The 22,061-nt window shown below is 40.1% G+C and overlaps 2 protein-coding genes across 10 annotated transcripts; both read left to right on the forward strand.

The window, feature by feature from the left end:
* LOC107305459 (transcription factor bHLH30-like) lies at positions 1–2,524 on the forward strand. The gene is made up of 2 exons (XM_040520007.1): positions 1–1,429; positions 1,660–2,524. The coding sequence occupies exons 1-2, from the start codon at positions 1,097–1,099 to the stop codon at positions 2,143–2,145; spliced, it is 819 nt and encodes a 272-aa protein (XP_040375941.1). The 5' UTR covers positions 1–1,096; the 3' UTR covers positions 2,146–2,524.
* A 5,042-nt stretch (positions 2,525–7,566) lies between these two features.
* Positions 7,567–16,693, forward strand: LOC102713149. 9 transcript variants are annotated; one of them, XM_040520320.1, is made up of 17 exons: positions 7,570–7,931; positions 8,033–8,603; positions 9,090–9,188; positions 9,393–9,460; positions 9,537–11,735; positions 11,820–11,995; positions 13,192–13,373; positions 13,491–13,689; positions 13,779–14,029; positions 14,200–14,346; positions 14,407–14,499; positions 14,582–14,680; positions 14,752–15,201; positions 15,304–15,351; positions 15,464–15,704; positions 15,788–15,832; positions 16,328–16,693. In XM_040520320.1, exons 5-15 carry the CDS (start codon positions 11,575–11,577, stop codon positions 15,521–15,523), a joined length of 1,866 nt encoding a protein of 621 aa, XP_040376254.1. In that variant the 5' UTR covers positions 7,570–7,931; positions 8,033–8,603; positions 9,090–9,188; positions 9,393–9,460; positions 9,537–11,574; the 3' UTR covers positions 15,524–15,704; positions 15,788–15,832; positions 16,328–16,693. The 9 variants fall into 9 exon arrangements, with proteins under 9 accessions (XP_040376261.1, XP_040376254.1, XP_040376250.1 ...); XM_040520316.1 differs by having other exon boundaries at positions 8,555–8,603; XM_040520326.1 differs by having other exon boundaries at positions 8,555–8,603; positions 14,203–14,346.
* The last annotated feature ends 5,368 nt before the right edge of the window (positions 16,694–22,061 follow it).

A 22,061-nucleotide genomic window follows, 5' to 3' on the forward strand; every position in this document is an offset into this window, starting at 1 on the left:
TCAAGCCAAAGGGCCTGCACACATAAGCTGCACAATCTCCATCCCTCTCTCGTCAAGAATCTCTCAAGAGCCCTCTTCCTCCATCCATCCATCCATCCAGCCTTGTGCTCTGCGTTCCCTTCTCAATCCTGCACAAGTTTCTGAAGCAGAGAAGATCAATTCACCATTCACCAAGAAACTGAGAGGAAATCCCAGATTATCTACACAGAAATCATCTGTCTGAGAGAGAGAAGAACAGAAGATGATCCCGTTCATAAAGCAGAGAAGCTCCAGGATGAAACGTGCCCTGCACTAGCCTACGCTGCTGAAGAAAGAGGAGCTCCCCGAAGACAGTAATGGAAGCACACCGCCGCACGCCAAGGTTCTGCACGGGTGGAAGCGAGGTGGGCTCGGCGGAGCAGAGGAAGCTACGGCGTGTCACGCTCCCCTTCTGGTCGTGCCCTCCGAACCGGCCGCCGGGCACCTGAGCCCTTCTGCTTCCTCCTCCTCTCTCATCTCTTCTCTCCCTCCTCGGTGTCTGTAGCTTCTCCTGAGTTCTTGAACAGCCTGAGAGACCACAAAAGCTACGATCTTTGTGCCCTCCTGCTTCCTGCTTGTCCCTGTCGCTCCACTGTTTCGCGCGTACCGGAAGCAACGACATGGCTCTGCTTTTCTTGTGATCTGGTTGGAAGTTTCTGCTCCTACGACCTTGCCGTTTGTTTAGGCGATCTTGGGAGAAGAGAAGGGCTTTGGTGTTGCTGCTGTCTGCCACTCTGCCTGCCTGTTTCTTGCCGCTGGCTCTCGTCCTTGTCTGAATCTTGCAGGTTCTTGGGCTTGGCTTGGCCTTGCTTCCATCCTCTCTTTGTGGGCGGAACATCTGCGACATTCTGGGTGGAGAGAGACTCGTTTCAGGTGTTCTTGGCACACTTATGCCTTGCAAGTTTCTTGGGTGCAGGAGCCGTTTGCCTGGCCTGCTTTGATCGTTTGCTCTGGCTGATCGTGTCCGATCCTCTTGTATGGTGCTTGCCTTGTTTGGTATTTCGGCCTTCGATCTGCATGTTCTTTTGCCTTGTGGATCGTCTCCGTAGTGGCAGCCCGCTTGCACCGCGACCACGGGATGGGCTCTGCTCCCTTCGGTGACGCCGCCGCCGCCGGTCGGCTGTACGATTTCCAGGGGTACCACGGCGGCGGCCATGGGCCTTACGGCGTCAGACAGCCCCAGCCGGGCCGAGCGTCCGCGTCGTCGGTTTTCTTCGACGACGGCGAAACGGATGGAATGGACGCCGCTGCCGCCGCCGACATGGATATGCCTAGGAAGGATTGCGGCGGCGACCGGGACGAGAAGGCGGCGATGGCGCTCAAGAGCCACAGTGAGGCGGAGCGGCGGCGGCGGGAGAGGATCAACGCCCACCTCGCCACGCTCCGGACCATGGTGCCCTGCACGGACAAGGTGAGCACCTAGCCACAGCTTTCTTGCCCCACCTCGCTGCCGAATTCCTGCTTTGCGGGCCCCACGCCGGCGAGGTCCCGATCGGTGACGGCAACCGCGGCGGCGGCGCAGTCAGTTGCACCAAGCGGACGCATGCTACGTCAAAAATATCCCCACGGCCCACGAACACGTTGGGCCGAGATGGGCTTTTTATGGGCCGGAAAAAAATGATTCTTCGCTCGGTTTTTCAGATGGACAAAGCCGCGCTGCTCGCGGAGGTGGTGAGCCACGTGAGGAAGCTGAAGAGCGCCGCGGCGCGGGTCGGCAGGTGCTCCCCCGTCCCGTCCGGCGCCGACGAGGTCGCCGTCGAGGCCGTCCAGGAGGCGTCCGCCTCCGGCCGCGGCGGAGGAGGCGGCGATACGCCCGTCCTCCTCAGGGCGACGCTCAGCTGCGACGACCGCGCCGACCTCTTCGTGGACGTCAAGCGCGCGCTGCAGCCGCTCGGGCTGGAGGTGGTCGGCTCCGAGGTGACCACGCTGGGCGGCCGCGTCCGGCTCACCTTCCTGGTGTCGTGCGGGCCGCGCGCCGCCGCCGCCGCTGCCATGGCCTCGGTCCGCGAGGCGCTCCAGTCCGTGCTTGACAAGGCCAGCTCCGGCTTCGACTTCGCGCCCAGGACGTCGCTGCTGAGCAAACGCCGGAAGGTCTCAACGTTCGAGTCGTCGAGCTCCTCGTCTTGACAGCTTCAGAGAAGACGACGCTATCTATGGCTGCTTAGCTAGGGTTTAGTGCTGTGCCATGTCGGACTGGATATCATCTACTCTTCGCTACTGCTACTCCCCAGCCAAAAAGATCTAACCAGTTGATCAATGCAGTGATTTAATCCTACTGCTAAATTAATCATGGTTGTGAAAGATAGATACAAACTGAACTACTGAAGCGAGTTCTTTTTTTCTTTCTTTTTTTCAAGAGTACTCAAGTTACACTGCAAGTGCAGCTTATCTTTTGTATTGTACACCTTCACTCTTCAGTGTGACTCCAGTATTTTGTTAGTACCATCTTGCCCCTTCATGGAGATCACAGTGTCTTTCTTCGCCCATCTCTCATGATTCTTGAAAATAGTCTGCAAATTTATTTCCTGATGCGACTGTGAATGGGTTGTTTCTTAATCGGATCTAGACCCTTTGCAGTACTGATCACTAATAGGTGAACCCTATAACCTGTGGGGGCACACCTGTCAGTGAGCAGCGATCTCAATTGTTCTTGGTCTAGCTATACAGTTAGCTAGTACTATACGTTGTTTCAGTCAGAGATGTAAATTCTCATGTCCGTGCAGGATTCATCAGACTGGTGAAAATCAGCACTGCTCCGTGCATTCAAAGAAAAAGGAATTGGTACTGCTCCTGAACTGCGAAAATTCAAGGGGGCGCAGATGATGAATTAAATCTGAATCTTGCAAACAACTGATCATATCTATTGCAGCATCGCCTTGCATCTGAATTAACTCTTTTGCGGTATCGCCATGGCAACTGTAGCCCCCAATATTAGGCGCCACTATTCAATGGGATGTTTCAGGGAATAATCAATGATGTGTACTGTACCCCATCATAAGTTCAGGACAGCAAGCGATCGATCTGATAGACCTATCTCAGCTGAGATCTTAATTTTCTTTCACGAACCAGTTCTCCATCGCACCAATGGCGCTGAGCATTACCATACCACACAGAGGCAGGTGGGTGGGTGAGGAGTCCATAGATGAAGGAGATATATGTATATATATATATTCAGAGCGTGAGAGATTCAGTTCATCCCCATGTGTCGCAACAGTTAGATTGACAGCAACAGAAGCGTGAGCTTGATTATTCCAGCAATATATCGAACGCCGTTAAGCTCTCGTGAAAGCACTATTAAACTCAGGCAGGGAACTGTTCACATCTACTCCAGCTGTTCGCTTCCGAGAATGAAACCAATCCGGAGTCAGATTCTCTCGTCTACTCGAACTGGTATATCCCATGATCTCTCACAACAAGTTCAGTCCAGCCATCACACCTCTCTCTGACCAATTGACAATAGCTTTTAGTTACAAGTTGCAATGTAGCTAGGTTCATTGGGAGCCTAGAGAGCTCATGCATTCAATTATGCAAAGTATATGTGCTGATTATATATGTTTTGGCAATAAAATAGCATATCCAACCGAATAAGAAAAAAACGGCTTGGAAGAGAATGACTTGTAGACTAGGTTCTGTTCAGATCCAAAAGGAGTTGTGCAGGGTTGTTGATCCCAAAAATGGATAATTAAAAAAACGATTTGAACAGGTTCTTCCTGCTGGCTACTGATCATTAAGGACGACCTAGCTAACAAAGCCTGGCATCGGTTTCTTCAGTGGTGAGAGAACCACATGTGCCATCACTTCATTGAGATCTCGAGTGATTAGATTCTCTTACCACGAAGTGTACACGTATATATATCCTATGTTTGCAACCGTAATTTATAGGCAGAACTAACCATGCCATTATTGGTTTAATGTTTGATGGATCGATCGATGGCGGTTTCTATAAGTGAAAATTAGTGTGTATACACCTGACTTTGATCCAAAAGTTTCCCCAATATCTGTACCTCAAAAAACTTTGTACTTTCTCTAGTTTTGAATTAAGAAAAAAAACTTTGATCCAAAAGTAGATTTATGCACAAAAATTAAGAAAATAAGTTAAAAAGGTTTATTGCAAGGACAACTTAATTAAATTAATGTCTTCGTTGCCCTTTCGTTGATCCTGCATTGGAGAATGTGAATCTTGTATACGTGTTAGCAAGACAAACATTAATTAAAGAAAAAATTTAAACAAAATGTTAGAAATCCCAAAAAAGGGCTTGCAATTAGGTAAATTTTTTTGCAAATGCTGAAAACTACTTGTACGATGAAATTGGAGGGGACTAGGTCATGTTCTTTTTCTTCTGTAGATTTTGGTTTTTCCGTGGCATGTTTTTCATTCGCTTGAATGGTGTGTGTTGTGCATAACTTTTCTTTGTAAAAATTTCTAATCTTATTTTTCATAGCAAATTTTTTTACTCTACATTAGTTAATTCATTTGTTTGTATTCTCAAATAGTTTTCATAAATATCAGATAATCCAAACATCTAAAATCTTCAAAGGTTTTAAATGATGCCTGATTTCGCGTGATCTCTGTTGGTAGTATTTTGCCACAGTAATATCACTACTTAAAATGACCTTATTAGCCATTAATATATTGATTCTACTGTCAATAAAAATAATCTTAAATCTAATATAATTATTTGAGGGTGTACTATAAATAGGTAATGTTGTCTTGTAGATATTGTAATACTCATTTTGGGACGTCGGAGGTAATAGGCAAAGATTCAGATTATATTTACTGCCAGTAGATCGAGGACGTGTCATCCGGTGTTACCCTTGGAAAAATCTGAAGATTATAGCACAAATGGTGCATCCATCGAAGCATGCTGTGCCATGTCGGCGCCATTGCCTTTTATGCAGAAAAGCGCAAGGCCCAGCGAACAAGAACTCAACACGTGTTCACCCAATCATCATTTGCCCCAGCAACCTCAGCTCGATCGATCCACCACCGTGCAAACCCGGTTAATCGCCAAAACACCACCGGTAAAGTGGACGCTCTCTAAAACGTCATTAGTAACGAGGATATCTTCAAAACACCACTCATTTAACCATTGTTTGTTCCATCATACCATTTTCATCTTTTCAAGCCTTTTACTGAGAACTAGTGACTCTTTTGCCCTCACTTCAATTCTTCTCTTCCCTCTTCTAGAACCCTAGCCGACGGACCAGGAGGCGGCGAGGAGGAGGCGGCCAGGCGCGGGCGCGGCGGGGCGGCGCGGCCAAGGGCGCTGGGCGCGGGCGGCGCGAGCTCCTGGGGCGGCCGGGCGGCGCGAGCGCGGCCAGGCTCCCGGGGCGGGGCAGCCAGGCGCGGGTGTGGCGGGGCGGCGTGGCCAGGGACGCTGGACGCGGGCTCCCGAGGCGGCCGGGGTGGCGGGCGCGGCCGAGCTCCCGGGGCGGGGCGGGCGCCCTCCTGTTGCTGCTGTCGTCGGTAGGCTGGGAGGGAGGAAGAGGATTAGGGGTAGAATGGTCACTTTCAATATCGGTTTTCATTTAAAACAGTCTAATATGTGACTTTTGGTGTTTTGGCATGACTGTCATGTTTACTAGTGGTGTTTCGGAGAGTGACCATTTTACTAATGACGTTCTAGAGAGTTCCGACTTTACTAGTGGTGTTTTGACAATTAACCCTGCAAACCCTAACATACCCTCATTGCAAAAAAAAAACTAAGTAGTAGGAGTACTTAGGCCATGTTAGGTTGTTAACCTGCGTAAAAAATATTGTAACAGATTAATATATGATTAATTAAATATTAATTAAAAAAATAGATTAATCTTTAAAGTAACTTTCATATATAACTTTTTTTTAAAAAATATATCATTTTACAGATTGATAAACGTGTATGGAAAAGAAGGAATATAGGTTAGTAGCCCATGTAACCGTGTTACCAAATGCAATGCGGCATTAGACTACATTTTTTTGTGCATCATATTTTTCTTAGTTTTATATTGATTTTTTACGGATACACTTTTCAAAATGCCAAGTGATGTTTTTTTAAAGATGTTTTAAAAAAACAAAAACCTTACTTCACCATCTAACTTTTAATTTTTAGTTTTATGGTAATTTATTTTATCGTTTTTATTATTAAATAGCTATTATAAAAATTATAAAAATTAGAAACGTCTCTATTTTGTAGTCTTCGGGGGTTTGGGTATCAAATGCAAAGACCTGGTCAGATGAAACGATGGAGAGAAGGGGCACATGTGATGGCAGCCAGCTAGCTGATCAGCTGAGCCAAGCGCGTGCATGCTATGCCAGCGTGGCTTTTTTCTATCTCTCTCTCCCTTCTCCGGTCATTTGGTTCTCCAGCTAATCGAAGAAACCCACCAGCCAGCTAGGCCACATTCCGTCGTGTGACCGCGGCGCCGGCCTGGTTTTCTCCCCCATGGAAGCCGTGCATGCACACGCCACAGTCAGCCGTCTGGGTTCGGGTGATTAATTGAAGTAGTTATTTTAGATCGACTCTAGTTCAATTAAACGAACTAAATTTTATTTTTGAGTAAAATTCAGTTTATTTTGTTGAACTAGAGTTGATCCTAAATTTTCTTATATTTTTTTTGAGAAAATTGCATATTTCTCACTCCAAACAGAAAGATTTGTTAGAATGTATTAATGAAATGTGCTTCACTTAAATGTTATCCAAACGATCATGTGATTTGCTACTTTCCCATTTTTTGCACTGAACCGTTATCCTCTCGGTTTTACTATTTTTTTCCCTAAGTTGCCCTATTTGCTCTCCATTTTCTCTCTGAGTCACACACGACGCACTCACATTTTGCTCTCCATTGTTCTCTCTGTATTTTTTTCTCTTTATTTTCTGTTTTTCTGCATGCACAGGACGTTGGCGGTGGCGGCCTGGACGCCGGCGGGGGGGGGGGGGGGGGGGGGGGGGGGGGGGGGCGCCGTGGCCTCTCGCCTCCGCCACGAACATGAAGCCAACCTCTCTCTCTTGTGCGACAGAGAAAGAAAAGATGAAAAAACTATATAGACAGATACAACCAAGGATATATCTGAAACAAAAAATTATAAAAAGATAAGAGTGAAGTGCACCAGCGGTCCTTAAACTTATGCGTATATGTCATCTAGGTCTCTGAACTATCAAAAACATTTTTTGGGTCCCTGAACTTGTTCAGGGGTGTCATATAGGTCCAATCGGCTCCGGCCTGGTCCATCCGCTGACGTGGCATGCCACGATGGCGCCTACGTGTTGGTGGGGCCACGTGGGTCCCAGATGTCAGTACCTCTCTCTCCTCCTTATTCTTTTCTCTCCCTTCTCGTATGCGCCATCCACTACACCACAACACCAAAATGGAGGCAGTTGTGCTTCTTCGGCAAACTGTCTGTCGCCAAAAATCAATGGCAGACCATCTGCCACCATTTTTTTGGCAGTGGATGTTTGTCTGTCGGCATATGTAGATGTGTCCTACTAGCCAAAATTTTGGCGCAACCTAAATAGCAAGGCGGGATGAGAGGCAGCGCGCAAGGGAGAAAAGTGGCGGGGCTGTGAAATTTTCTGGGTCCAAGTATATAGCACTCCCATTCTATTTTCCTCTCTCTCTCCTCCGTTCCATTTCCTCGATCTGAAACCAATCCCCACACAGAACCCTAGCTAAACCCTAAACCAAACGAATCCTCACACCAGCAGCTCTCTTCCCCCCATCCACAGCAGCCACAAAGCACTGTCTCTGCTGCTTCATCACTCGTACGCGGTCTCCAACGACCCAAGAAAGCTCTGGAGAGAGCTCCCAGTTGGCTAGGTCCAAGCCCCTGAGGAAGCACTGGAAACATCATCTTTGTTGAGTGCACTGGGGCCTCGATTGATTCGTCCTCATGAAGCTCGAGACGGCGCTGTTGTGTCCTCTAGAGCAAGCTCAAGGTCATCTCATCTCCCTCCTGCCCCATTCCTCTCCCCTTCCTCTCACCTCCAGATGTTTTGTTTTCCTCGCATATCTTCAATTTTTACATGGAATTTTGCAGATGGAGCAGAGGATATGCTATACATCTCTATTTGTTTGCATGCATTTATATATGATAGATAGATCTTTAATTTTGGGAACATGTAGGAAGGGGAAATGATTTTTTGAGATATCTACCATCTCTGATATGTTCAGAAAACTACAGATCCATCTTTGCAATCAAAGAAATGAATTGATATGTCCTGAAAATTGGCTTAGTGACAACTTGCTGATGTTGGATATTCTTTAAAATTTGTAACCTTGTTTTATTCAGTGAAACAATTTCATATTGCTATTAATGTAATTTACTAAGTGGGAGTCTCCTTCAGGGTACTGCTTATTATAGCACAAATACAACTAGCAAAAAAAATGATTTCCTTGGAAATTACTTTATCAACCTATGTATCATCCTATGTAAATGATAGATTTTTCTAGTTTCTAGTTTGCCCCCTTCTTTGGAAATAGTACTCTTGTTTGTAGATGATTTTGGTACTTCTTTTACTTGGTGTATGGCAACTGTTAATCATTTTTCCTAAGTAATTAGGTTGGAGGTTGCTTGGTTCCTGTCGTGACCTATGCTGACATATAGCCAGGTGTGCAACTCCTCTATTTATTAGTTTATGCTTTGGAGTTCCTTCAATTTTTGTATGTCAAGGTAGCATACCTGTACTTTGGTAAGACGCACATTTCAAAATTGGTCATCTGTTGAGAGCTGCACAAACATTTGTGGGGTTGATCCTTTTCACAGTCTATGTTAACAAGAAAGAATTGGTGCTTTAAGTCTTTCTGTTTCTTGCTAGTACCAATTTATTAAAGATTAACTTGATTGATCTATCTAGTCAGTCTATTACTTTGTGAATAAACAGGCTGATTACTGATTACAGTTCCTGTTGTCATTGGCTGATATAAATTTCCTTCATTTCAAAAAATACAATTTTTTCTTGGACCAGAGGATTGTCATATAGTTACCCATCTTATGATACTAATCACATTAGTATTTGATTTTTAATTCCATTCCATTACAGAAGAGTTAGATATTTTGCAGCGATTATATTTACTACTGTATATTTCTTATCCAGGAGGAATTATAATAGCTTTCTAAGTAATTAGAGCCCTAGCTACACACTTGAACAAGGTTAGAAGCAAATCAGACCAAACAACCAACACAGAACTACAAGGTATACATGTGGTTCCTTTGTTCTCTAACTGTATCTCCTCTTGTTCATGATTCTGAATTTCTCACAGTATTTCAGCAGTTGTATATGATACTCTATTTTTTTAATGTGATTGGAATGCTTTTTGAGTAGTGAGACATGTGACATATATGTATATTTTTTACACTACCATAACTAGTTAAGTACTGATTTGCATGGTATATGCAGACATTGCAAAATTTTGCATTTTCGCAATAAGAGACAAGCATGGATAAGGGATGGATGGACCTTCCTAGGTACAACACAAATACTAGTATTGGATTATTTAGTAACAATATACTTAGCCCCAACTCTAATAACACATTATTTCAGGAACACACCTGGCTACTTACAGGGGGTCAATAATTTCAGAGTTTGCTTTTACACATTCAGCAAAGGGAAATAAAATTTTGTGCCCTTGCAAGAAATGTGTTAATTGTTTGTGGCGGGAAACAGATACTGTAATTGAGCACTTGATATGTGAGAGATTTAAGCCTGGGTACAATCTATGGATTTTTCATGGGGAAGCTCCATCCTCTTTTGCACGTCATACTGCACATGAACAAGTTCAAGTAGAAGAGAGGGCCGACAATCACGATGAAATTCCTGAAATGCTTAGAGACATGGCACATGGTATAGATCTGATTGGGGAGGGGGATGTTGCTGATGGTAGTTCAGGGGATGGAAATAATGGTGCAGATGATTTTTACAGATTAGTAGGTGATGCAAGTAAAGAGCTATACCCTGGTTGCAAGACCTTCTCTAAATTAAATTTCTTAGTCCGTTTGCTTCACACTAAATTTCTTGGAGGGTGGAGTGATAAAAGTTTTGACATGTTGCTAGACTTGCTTAGAGAGGCATTTCCTAATAGTACCACCCTACCTAGAAACTTTTATGAAGCAAAGAAAAATATTAAATCTCTAGGTCTTGGGTACATAAACATTCATGCTTGTGAGAATTATTGCATATTGTTTTGGAAACAATATGAAAATTATACCTGCTGCCCAAAATGTAATACTTCTCGATGGAAGATAGAGAGAAAGAGTCTTGATGGAAAACGGTTTCACAAAGTTCCTAGAAAGGTTCTTCGATATTTTCCTATGAAAGAAAGACTTCAAAGGTTGTACCTAAATCCAGAGAAGGCCAAAAATATGAAGTGGCATGATGAGGGCCGTACAAAAGATGGATTGCTTAGACATCCAGCAGATACTCCCTATTGGAAACACTTGGACACACTCTATCCTAGTTTTGGCAATGAAACTCGTAATGTAAGATTAGCATTAGCTACCGATGGCTTTAATCCCTTTAGATCTTTGAATTCTACCCATAGTACTTGGCCAGTTCTTTTGATTCCATACAATGTTCCACCTTGGTTGTGTATGAAACAACCCAACTTCATCCTATCCTTGCTAATTCCTGGTCCAACTTCTCCTGGTAATGATATGGATGTTTACTTGGAGCCGTTAATAGATGATATGGAATTTCTCTGGTGTCAAGGCACTAGAACTTATGATGCCGATAAGGGTGATTTTTTCCAAATGCGTGCTACAATATTGACCACCATAACTGATTATCCTGGAAAAGGATATTTGCATGGATGTGCTACTTCAGGTGAAGTAGCTTGCACTGATTGCCACATAGAAACTGGTTGTACAAGACTATCAAAGGGTAGCAAAAGCTCTTACATGGGGCATTGCAGGTTCCTAGATGCCAACCATAGTTATATATCAGATGCAAAATCATTTGATGGCACTACAGAATTTAGACCACCGCCTTGTCCCCTTTCTGGTGAGGATATCTTGAAGCAGACTGAACATTTAAATGTTGTTTTTGATAAGGATCCAACGGGAAAGAAGCCCACAGCTAAGAGGAAAAAAGGAGACCCACCAATATTGTGGAAAAAAAGGTCTATATTTTTTAGGCTACCCTATTGGAAAGATCTACTGCTTCCACACAGTTTTGATGTTATGCACATTGAGAAAAATGTTTGTGATAACATAATAAATACACTTTTAGGAATAGATGGGAAGTCAAAAGATAATCTAAATTCTCGCTTAGACCTCCAGCTGCTAGGGATAAGGAAAGATCTTCATCCTGTCAAAGTTGGAGATAAATATTTCTTACCTCCCGCTCCATACACAATGAGTCCAGATGAGAAGAAGATGTTTTGTGAAGTGTTGAAGGGAGTGAAGTTTCCTGATGGGTATGCGTCAAATATACGCAATAATGTTCGTGTTAGTGAGAAAAGGCTAGTTGGGATGAAGAGCCATGATAACCATATTTTGCTTCAGCACCTGCTTCCTATAGCTATTAGAAGGATTTTGCCTGAGAGAGTTAACAAATATATTCTCCCGTGATACGTATAAGTGAGATGCAGAAGCTTGAGGCAGAAATAGCTGAAACCCAATGCATCTTAGAGACAATATTCCTACTATCATTTTTTGATATTATGGTGCACTTGATGGTTCATCTTCCTGCACAAGCACGTATTGGTGGTTCGGTGCTGTACCGTAATATGTACCCAGTTGAGAGGTAATTTTGTAAAAAAAAACTTTTCAATACTACATTAAATTTATTTGGAAAGGTTTGCACATATAAAGTTACCATTATCTGTAGGTTTTTGATGAGATTGAAAGGGTATGTGCGCACTAGAAGTCATCCGGAGGGATCTATAGCTGAAAGTTATATATTTGATGAGAGCCTTACTTTTTGCTCTCAATATCTACATGGCTGTGAGACTAGATATACACGCAAAGCTAGAAATGATGATGGCAGCAGAAATATAAATTATGGTACCAATCCATACTTTGCAAAAAATATTGGGCGAGGTTTGGTTGGCAAAAGTGCATTTACTATAGATTACCAAGCATGGATTCAAGCTCATAGATATGTCTTATTGAACTATGATCACATAGAACCATTCCTAAAATAAGATATCTATGTTTTGCCCTCTAAATTTATTATTTTCTTTATTTATCTGTTGCAATCATAAATGAACCCTTGCAGTAAGCACTTGGAATACCTTTCAACTAGTTCTCGAAGTAACCGTTAAATTAATCGTGTGCACCATGAAACATTCCATGAGTGGTTCAGGCTTCATGTAAGTAGAAAAATGAAGGTAGTTATCAATGTGAATACCTTGTCGCAAAAATATTTTTATATTGATAATATTATTCAATAACTACATGTAGCTGAATTAACCATGAGCAGTGAACAAGTAAGTGATGAAGTACAAATTCTAGCTAAAGGCCCCTTATTGGTTGCAAGGAAGTACAATAGCTATTCAATAAATGGATTCAATTTTCATACAAAGGCTTATGATGAGGGTAGGTCGGTTCAAAGTAGTGGGGTAGCAATAGTGGCACAAACTTCCTGTTATGTTGCAAACTGTGAAAGCCCTGTGATTAGAAACAAGACGTATTATGGGATTATTACAGAAATAATAGAGTTGGACTATTACCGCAAAGGGAATATTGTTCTTTTCAAGTGTGACTGGGTTGACAATCGGGTAGAAGGTAAATGGCTGAAGGTAGATAAATTTGATATTACTAATCTGAACTTCAAGCATTTATTCAATACTGGTGAAAATTTGGCGGATGAACCTTTCATTTTAGCATCACAAGCAATTCAGGTTTATTATGTTATGGATCCAATAGAGAAGGATTGGTGTTCTGTTGTGCAATTTAGGCCACGTGATTGCTATGAGCTAGGGGAAGTTGAAAATGAACATTTGGAGAACATTCAAGAAATACCAAACCCATGTGCTAATTTGAGCAAATTTGGTGTTGTTGAGGATGACAGTTATTTTAGAAAAGACTTAGGTGGTTCTATTGTTGACCCAAATGAGAAAGATAAGTAAGTGTCATTCTTTATTTCTTCTGCATTTTTTTAAATCATGTTTTCACTAATTTATTTACTATGTATTACTACTGATACAAATATGTGTGCATGACTCATTACATCTGCTGACATGTAATTTTGCCTCTAGAAGGAAAAATGCAAAAAAGAGGAGGAAGTAGGTTGGCACCTTTGACTGACTATGAGAGAAGAAGGGATGACAATATTGCGGAGAACAAAATAAAAATGGCAGCTCTAAATTTAGAGTTTGCACTACAATCTTTAAGGACAGAAGCAGCTAGCTCTTCACAACAAGCTAAGAAAACTAGCAAGGTATATTGATCAGAATTATATGTTTGTTATTAATATCATCATGTATACATAATTATAAGTCAGAGATCATCATTATTATTAAGTCTAAGTGCTCTAACAAGTATTTAACTATTGTAGAAAAGGAAAGCTGTCAGATCTGTACCATGTGATGTACCAATTGAACCTCGAAATCTTCACCCTAGACTTGCTCGAATTGAGATTACAAATGAGCATGATACTAATGATTTATGCCCTAGGCTAGCAAGCAATGGGACTACAAATGATCATGAAGGACGCGCTGAAGATCCTCAACTTATGGCTGCAGAAAACAATAGGGGTATGACACTGAGAATTTTCTTTACCATTAATCCATATCTTTTCTTGACTAACAAAACTACAAATTCTAATTTTTTTTTCAAATTTCAGATTCCAATGGAGCGCAGCCAAAGAAAAGAAATGGAAGAAAATTCACTAGAAAGGACAACATATGGTATCGAGAAGACGAGGCACTGATCAAGATGGAGTTCAACGAATTTGATCAACCAGTTGGGAAAGCTGCTGTCGAGTTTCCTAATGTTGTTGGTTCACTAGTAAGAACCAAGGGTTTTCCTCTCTGCCATGATGATTGGCGACGTGTTAATGCAGATGCAAAGCCATTTATTATTGATGCTTTGGAGGTATGATAATTTATCTATTTATTTTTTTACCTTTGCTCAGAATCAAGACTTGGTACTTGCTTTCTTCCTAAACATGTTATGAATTTCTATTAGCTTGCTTTCATGTTTCATAGTGTGTATATGAGATGGATGAATGACTTAAAAATTATTCTTTGGCCACTGCTGGGAAGAAGTGGAAGGACTACAAAGCTGATTTGAAGAAAGCCCATTTTAATGAGACAAAGACAGTGGAGGAACTTATTGCAGCTTGTGATGACAGAGTGCAACCTGAAGATTGGGTGTGGCTTGTTGATCATTGGCTATCACCAGAAGCAAAAGTAAGCTTAGGATTTAATCATTAGTTATATAATTGTTTATTTAGTTATTAAGTTTTTTAGGCTCGAAGCATGAGAGGGAAAATGAATCGTGCCAAGCTGTTAACCCCACATACCTCTGGCAGCAAGTCATTTGCTCGCGCTCGACATGAATGGGTAAATCTAAGTGCATAATTTCTTTCGCAAATGTTCACTTCCATCTAAACTTAGTTGTTACATGACTATTTCTTGGGTGTAGGCCGAAAAACTTGGGTACATGCCACGTAGAGATGAGATGTATATCAAAACACATACACGTAAAAACGGGACTCAATTGAGGCAAGCTGAAGCTTCAATTGTAAGTAATTAAAACTTTTCACCTACATATATGCAGATAAGTTTTTACTAAAATTGTCTATATATTTCAAGCGAGATCTTCAAGAGGCTGTTAAAGATCACCCAGAATTAAAAGAGAAAAATGTGCATGAAGGTGATGTTTTCTCCCATGTATTTGGACGTGATCCTAGGGGGTATGTTCGCTCTGTTGGTTTTGGACCTACCCCCTCTACTTTAGGCATGCATGAGCATCGCAAGTATACTCAAACAAAGGTTCAAATGGCACTTCGTGGTCAACACAAAGCTGAGAAACAAGTTACAGTCCTTCAAGGAACGGTGGATGAACTACGTGATGAGGTTGCAGAGTTGAAGAGGTTAGTCTATTCTTGTCAAGGTAGAAGAGAATCTTGCCCTAATGTTGGGAGTCCATTAGAACATGGTTCTAATCCTACCCCAAATGAGCATACAGAGGATATAAGTGAGGCTGAGTCTGAGCATGAAGTGAGTGACCAAGAAGTGAGTCGACAAGCTTACTTGCAGCAGGTATATAGAACTTCATGTTTGTCTCTTTTTTTAAATAAAATAACTATTTAGCTTACAGTGAACCTTAAGGATGTGTAGTTACTCAACCATATGCATGTGTAGTTACTGCGGAGGAGAGTTCCAACCATTCCAGAAAGAAGACATGAGGGGGTACAATGTCTCAAAACTTCCTACTAGCTAATGTTCCTATTTTGGCTTGTCTCATGGTGATAACTTATTTTTTTGTGCTAGTTCTGTAATCATTGTGCAATATGTGTTGTAGGGAGGCCAAAGAAGTCACACTACTCTCTCTTGTGACTCCTATCAATCTTCCTGTGGCTAAGGCAACTATCCAAACAAGCAACCCAAACACATTGGTTGGTAGGACTGCACTTGGTACAAGATTCTGTGAAGTAGTCGTGAATTCTGTGATTAAAAGGGATGCAATATTACCTCGCCCATATGGACGTATACAAATTATGGGAGATGCTTATGGACAATCAATTGCTTGGCCACGCACTCATGTAATGTTTAGGCTTGATTGTTTTAATTGTTACAAGCAGTGATTTGCCTCTATATGATACTTACCAATGTTATCTTTTTATAGATTAAGTATGATGAGAATGCAACAGGGAAACAAGGGTTTCATCAGGTACTCAATATTCTCTTGTGTAAAAAAACACTTTCATAGTGTCAAGTATGCTTTTAATTTGGAACATATTATTAGAGAGTGTTTTTCTTTTAATTTCTATGCATTTCTCTAAAATTAACTTGATATGCCAACTTGAGTGACCGCTTGTATTTTGGTGAAACTGATGTTCTCTTTCTCTCTGTTACAGAGATAGAATATGTCAATTAGTATTATTACAATTTTTTTCACAATCTTTAGATTGGCTACAACATAGATTTTCTAATGACAAGTCAAAATTATATTTGGTGATCTAGCAATAGAAATGACTACTGCACAATACATTGAGTTGTGTTAGTATTTACCTTGACTATATATTGCTGCTTATCTTTTACATCTGCTACAAGTATGATGTTTTTATAAAAAGTTGTAAATGTAAAAAATATCTGCTGAAATTGTTTGCCCTTCCAATTAAGACTTGCATATGCAACCATGTGGCTTACTGTCTACTTTTCCCAGGTGGTGGCAATTGATGTACTGGCCACATGAATGAAGACAACATAATTGATGTGCAAACTCATATGAAGTGCATTCCATACCTTTTCAATATCTAGTTGTAGCATGTGGCCTATATTTTGTACTTCTGAATTGTGCTAATTAGACTACACAAAGACATGAAGTGAAATATTTTGGCAACTGCTGTCATTGACATGTTCTGGATTTGGGGGTAGGATGGAGATATGAGGGCATTAGCTTCATCATTTGTGGTTGTGCTCTTAATGTATTCAGTGAAAATTGAGAACAACATTGTTATTCTTTTGTGAGGTTGAATCTGACTATTATGAAAGTTGTGGTCCTTTTGATTAGTTTGCACATTGATGTTGGTTCACCATTGCCATTTCGATTGATTTATTCTCAGTAATGGAATATTTGTGCCTGGTTGAACTTTAAATGTGAATTAAGTAAAAGTCCATAATAAATTATGCTAAAGTAAAAGCAGCAGATCAATACTATTAATGTGCATGTTGTTCTATCAAACAATCTGCCGATGAAGCAAAAACAGAGGCATGCAAACTGCCAGGAAATGAAAAACTGCCATTAAACATTCGACTGTCGGTAATAATCTCATTTGCCGGTGAAAAAAAGAATTACCGACAGACATCAACCGGCATAAAATTTATCTGTCAGTAAAAACCTTTCTCGACCGCTGGATCCTTGGCAGACGTTGGTGGCAGGTTGATTGTCAGTAAATGTATTTCCCGACAAACAGTTTGACGCTAATAGATGTTTATACCGACAGACTGAGTGCTTCCATATGTAGGTCGTTGTGTAGTGATCGTAGTATGCCACGTCAGCGGATGGAGCAAGTCAGAGTCCGTTTGGACCTATATGACACCCAAGATAAGTTCAAGGATCCAAAAATACACAAAAATGCATTTTGAGAGTTCAGGGACCTAGATGACACATGCACACAAGTCTAGGGACCGAGGGTGTACTTCACTCAAAGGATAAAATAAATTTTCAGCCACCCTAAATAACGAAAATGAGAAAGTAATAAGAGCATGTTTGGTTCTCTTAGTCCTATGACTAAACTTTAGTCACAGGACTAAAGCTTAGTCCCTACTTTAGTATGTGCTGTTTGGTTCAAGTGACTAAAGGGTGACTAATGAGGCGTTAAAGTAGTACTAAAGGGTGGATTTGCTCTAGTGGATCCCACGATTAGTCCCTTTAGTCCCAAATAAGCACCTCTTTAGGGACTTATTTTAACACCTTAAATAGAGACTTATTAGTCTCTCCTGTTTAAGATTTTAGAGACTAAAAGAGACTAATAGGGACTAATAAGTAGGGACTAAGTACGAACCAAACATAGTCTAAATCACACAACTGTTTGGATGATATTTTGACGAAATTCATTTCATTATGTGTATTTGAGCGAATCCTCTATTTGGAGTGGTATATATGCAACACCCGAGGAGAATACCTACCACGTACGTGCGTGCGTCACGGGGGATGAAACTTCTGTTGGTCACGTAAGATATATTGCCAGGGCGTGCATGCATGGTGCAGTAGTTTCACATTTTACCGCTCCAAATTACTACTACTTGTGTATAGTACTTCTGGCTTCATTTTAAAATAATATGTTTATCTATACTTGCTTATCGTAAAAAAGGTTGTTTTTATTTAATCATTCCATTAGAGTTTTTATAGCTGTGTTTTACATGCAACAAACTTTTGTTATGACACTCTTTTAGATATTTGTAATAAGAATTTCTTTTAAAAAAGCGAGTGACCAAAGCATATGGATAAACAGTCTTAGTACCAAATATTTACAAATGGACGTACGATAGTAAAAATAATGTTTTTATTTATTCAACGGTAGGTAAAGTACTATCAGGACCCAGCCCTCGGGCTGATTTTACACCAAAGAGAAAAACCTTCCCATTATAACTACCGCGGACATCTCAAAACATACTACTACAAACTAATATTAGCTGCGACATATTCTAATATTATAAATAGATCCAATGGTAAGTTCATTTACTTCCCATTCCATATTTAAGCATTTATATAACTTAAATTCTGTACCACAGTATAAGTATTTGTACAACGATTTTCAAGATTCCAATAATTCCAAAAGTAACCAAATGCTTAGAAAGTGAATCTAATAAATTCGAAAATTTAAAATTTGATCACTCGAGTAAAGAATCTTTTGGCAACTTATCAATCTGTACTACATAACTTACTAATACTTAGGCTCCATTTGATTCGAAGGAAATTTATAAGAATTTTAGAGAATTTTATTCCTATAGGAATTTTTTTCCTACAAAGCCCTTTGAATCAAAGGAATGAACCCCATGAAATTCCTATGGAATGCCTCTTCTCATACAAGTTTTGGAGGAAATTTAACAAGAGGTAGAATCTCATGGAAAAAATCCTTTGAATTTTTATCTCTTCTTAAATTCCTGTGTTTTTCCTGTGGTCCAATCAAATGGCTATTCCTATGTTTTTCCTGTGTTTTGCAATCATCTATATTTTTTTTTGTCAGAATCCTATATTTTTTCTATTTCTTTTTTTTTTATTCCTGTGATTCAAAGGCCCATATAACGGAGGGAGGGCTTCAGACGCAGGGAATACCAGTTTTGTCGATCCGACTCATCGCTTTATTATCGCTTAGGTTAACAAAGTTAAATAAGGCATGGTTGGTTACTAAAAACTTTTCATAAAAATATCACATCGAATCTTTGGACATCTAAATAAAGCATTAAATAACATGAATATTAAAACTAATTACGCAGTTATACAGGAAATCGCGAGACGAATCTTTTGAGTCTAATTAGGACATAATTAGCCATAAGTGCTATACTAACCAACATGTGTTAATAACGGATTAATTAGACTCAAGTGATTCATCTCGTGGTTTCTAGATAAAATCTAAAATTTATTTTATAATTAGACTACGTTTAATACTTTAAATATGTATTCAAAAATTTAATATGATGTTTTTGAGAAAAGATCTTACAACTAAACAAGACCTAAACAAGGTCTAAATACTGCTAGTGTTGATGATTTGCTCACGCATGGATCGGTAGGGCGGGTAGTGGCGCAGTGGTGACTGACAAAAGCGGCCCGGTTTTTCACTCACCTGCTATCGGTGACGCAACGGTGACGCCAGGAAATATTCCCTCCTGGCCCCCAGCGGCCGGACCAGCTGCACTGCACGACGCAGGTTTCCAGAAAGAGAATACTCCTCCCTGCAAAAGCTAACCCCTCCATTAGTTTAATTTAATTACTCTCATCGATCTGTGCACCAAATTAACCTCTCAAGTAAGTACAATTAAAAGTTTCCATGCCATCTAGAGTCAATATGCACAGCAGCGACATAAAAGTTTATCCCACTGGTGATTTGCGTATTTGCAAACAAAAATTAATATGAGAATAAAATATTTATACAGTATTATTAGCGATCTAAAAATTAAAGCCGAAAAATAAATTAAGGTAAAAAACCCCAAAAGAAGCATAAGCAAGAGAAAAAAGATGAGGATACACAATATACGCATAGTATTTTAGAGTATATGCTAAGTTGACTACAAATATATACCTCGATTTTCTTCCTCTTCTATCGTCTCTCTTTACGTAAGTATAAATATAATGTGATTTTTTAAGTTTGTTTTTTATGTTATTTATTGTGTTTACTAATACTTACTCCCTTAATCTTGAAATAAGATTATCTTTGCAATATCTTGTTTGTCAAAAAACAAGTTCATCTTTGAGCAATCATCATATTAACTCTTATGAAAGCATGGAACAAATATTTTGAAACCATATTGAAAAACAATTACATTGGGATGTAATAAAATAGGGGGAATTCTAGGCTTTATATTTCTTTATTTGTATATATAGGATAATTTAAAAATAAAATTATTTTGGGACAAGTGGAGCAGTACCACTTACTAACCCATCTCACTGACACTGCCAATCAGTAATCCCTCATTGATCTAGTACTGGTTAATTTGCTCTCAGAGCTGAAATTTGTACATATTGTTCACTTGGTTTTAGCAGACGAAGAATTCAGAATTTCTGCTGCTACACTACCAATGGAGGAGCTAGGAGGGTGAGGGTGGATTAGATCAGATCGACAGATGATTTGTTTGGTAATTGTTTGAAGCTTTTGAGGATGGATCGAATGGGACTACTAGTATAGATGCAAGCAAGCATGCTGACATGTACTAGAATGCATCCAGTGCCACTGATAAAGTCTGAATTCTTGCTGAAGGGATCGACCTGCAGGCTGCAGCTAGCAAGGATTAATGTTTAGTTAATTAATCAGGTGGGATCACATGGTTAACGTCACCCCTGTGAATGTGATCATCAGCTATCTGCAGCCAGTTAATTAAGTGTGCTTATATGTTTTGGTGCTATGAGCTTAGCAAGCTGATGGTACAACTGATCGCCATCGTTTTGCTGTTTGGACAATAGCTTTCTTGCTTTATGCCTATATCATGGCAGATTAACAAATGCTGGATCACTGGATGGTTAAATGGTGTTCCGGCCATCAGCACGTGAATCTCCTAGGCATCATGAGAGGCTAAATTTATAGTTAGTGCCATCGGATTGACTAAAATGCTCTCTGCCGACAGTATTTCACTACCATTTACTATCATAAGTATTGTCGATTGAATAATTTCGATGGTAAATTTAGAGTTCCAATTTCAAATGAAAAAAAATATTACACCAACATCAGTCGATGGGTAGTACAAATAAATAAGAAGATATGATTTTGATTAGTTCTCCTATCTGTAGAAAATATGTTAAAACACATATAGATGGATATGCTCGCTGATTGGGTTGATGCATGATCCAGCAGCGCGACTTAAGCCAGAACAAACATGGGCAAAATTAATGAAGAATACTGAATAAAATTCGGAGCAAAAAAACAGTGTTATTTTGATTCACGTCTAGCCTTTAGCTAGTGAGCTTGTACCATGAATACAACTGTTTCGTGCGTTTGATTACTTGATTTGCGCCAAATTATACCACGTAATTGTTTTGTACAACGTTTGTGTAAAAGCATGTCAAACTAACATGTTTTCTCTTTCTTCTACTAATATACATGCGTGTTACGGTAGAATCACACTAATGATTACGATGGGTTGAGAGTTCTTTTAGCGGTTGAATCATTTGGCTTTTTTATAGCTGTACGCATGGATAGTGGGAGGTGAAAACGGAAGGAGAATGACTCAAAAGGTAGTAGAGATTTCGTAATAGAAGTAACGGACAGTCGGAAAGATCCATCATTTTGCTGCACAAGAGAAAATCGTTGTAAAGTTGTTAACTCAGTTTTATATATAAGATATTAATCTTTTATATATAAATATTATATAATTGGTTATATATGTATATAACATTTATGCCAATATATGGAAACTAAAACATTTTATAATATAATATAGAGAGAGTATTACTGTACATCAATTTATTTACAGTAGACTCGTTTCTATAAAATTGACAGTGAAAATGACGGATTACAGAGTTAGTAGAACCAGAACACCGTGATTACGTGAAAACCAAACACTTTGGATTAGAGAAAGACAAAAACTTGCGGTTGCCGAACGGTTTGGCTCGTAAACGGTAATGTAACCCGTTGCCAATTTCTCTCCACACCAGAGTTACCCGTAAAACACCGTTCGATACTTAATTATTTACTCCGTTTTATATTATAATTTTTTTAAATTTATTAAGATTTACATATATA

Source organism: Oryza brachyantha, chromosome 1 (assembly GCF_000231095.2).
Source record: "Oryza brachyantha chromosome 1, ObraRS2, whole genome shotgun sequence".
Lineage (NCBI taxonomy): Eukaryota > Viridiplantae > Streptophyta > Magnoliopsida > Poales > Poaceae > Oryza > Oryza brachyantha.

Coding starts and splice junctions, on each gene's coding strand:
- LOC107305459 (XM_040520007.1), top strand. CDS start 1,097: ATGGGCTCTGCTCCCTTCGGTGACGCCGCCGCCGCCGGTCGGCTGTAC. Junction 1,430..1,659: donor TGGTGCCCTGCACGGACAAG/GTGAGCACCTAG, acceptor TCGGTTTTTCAG/ATGGACAAAGCCGCGCTGCT.
- LOC102713149 (XM_040520320.1), top strand. CDS start 11,575: ATGCAGAAGCTTGAGGCAGAAATAGCTGAAACCCAATGCATCTTAGAG. Junction 11,736..11,819: donor AATATGTACCCAGTTGAGAG/GTAATTTTGTAA, acceptor CATTATCTGTAG/GTTTTTGATGAGATTGAAAG. Junction 13,690..13,778: donor GGCTGCAGAAAACAATAGGG/GTATGACACTGA, acceptor TTCAAATTTCAG/ATTCCAATGGAGCGCAGCCA.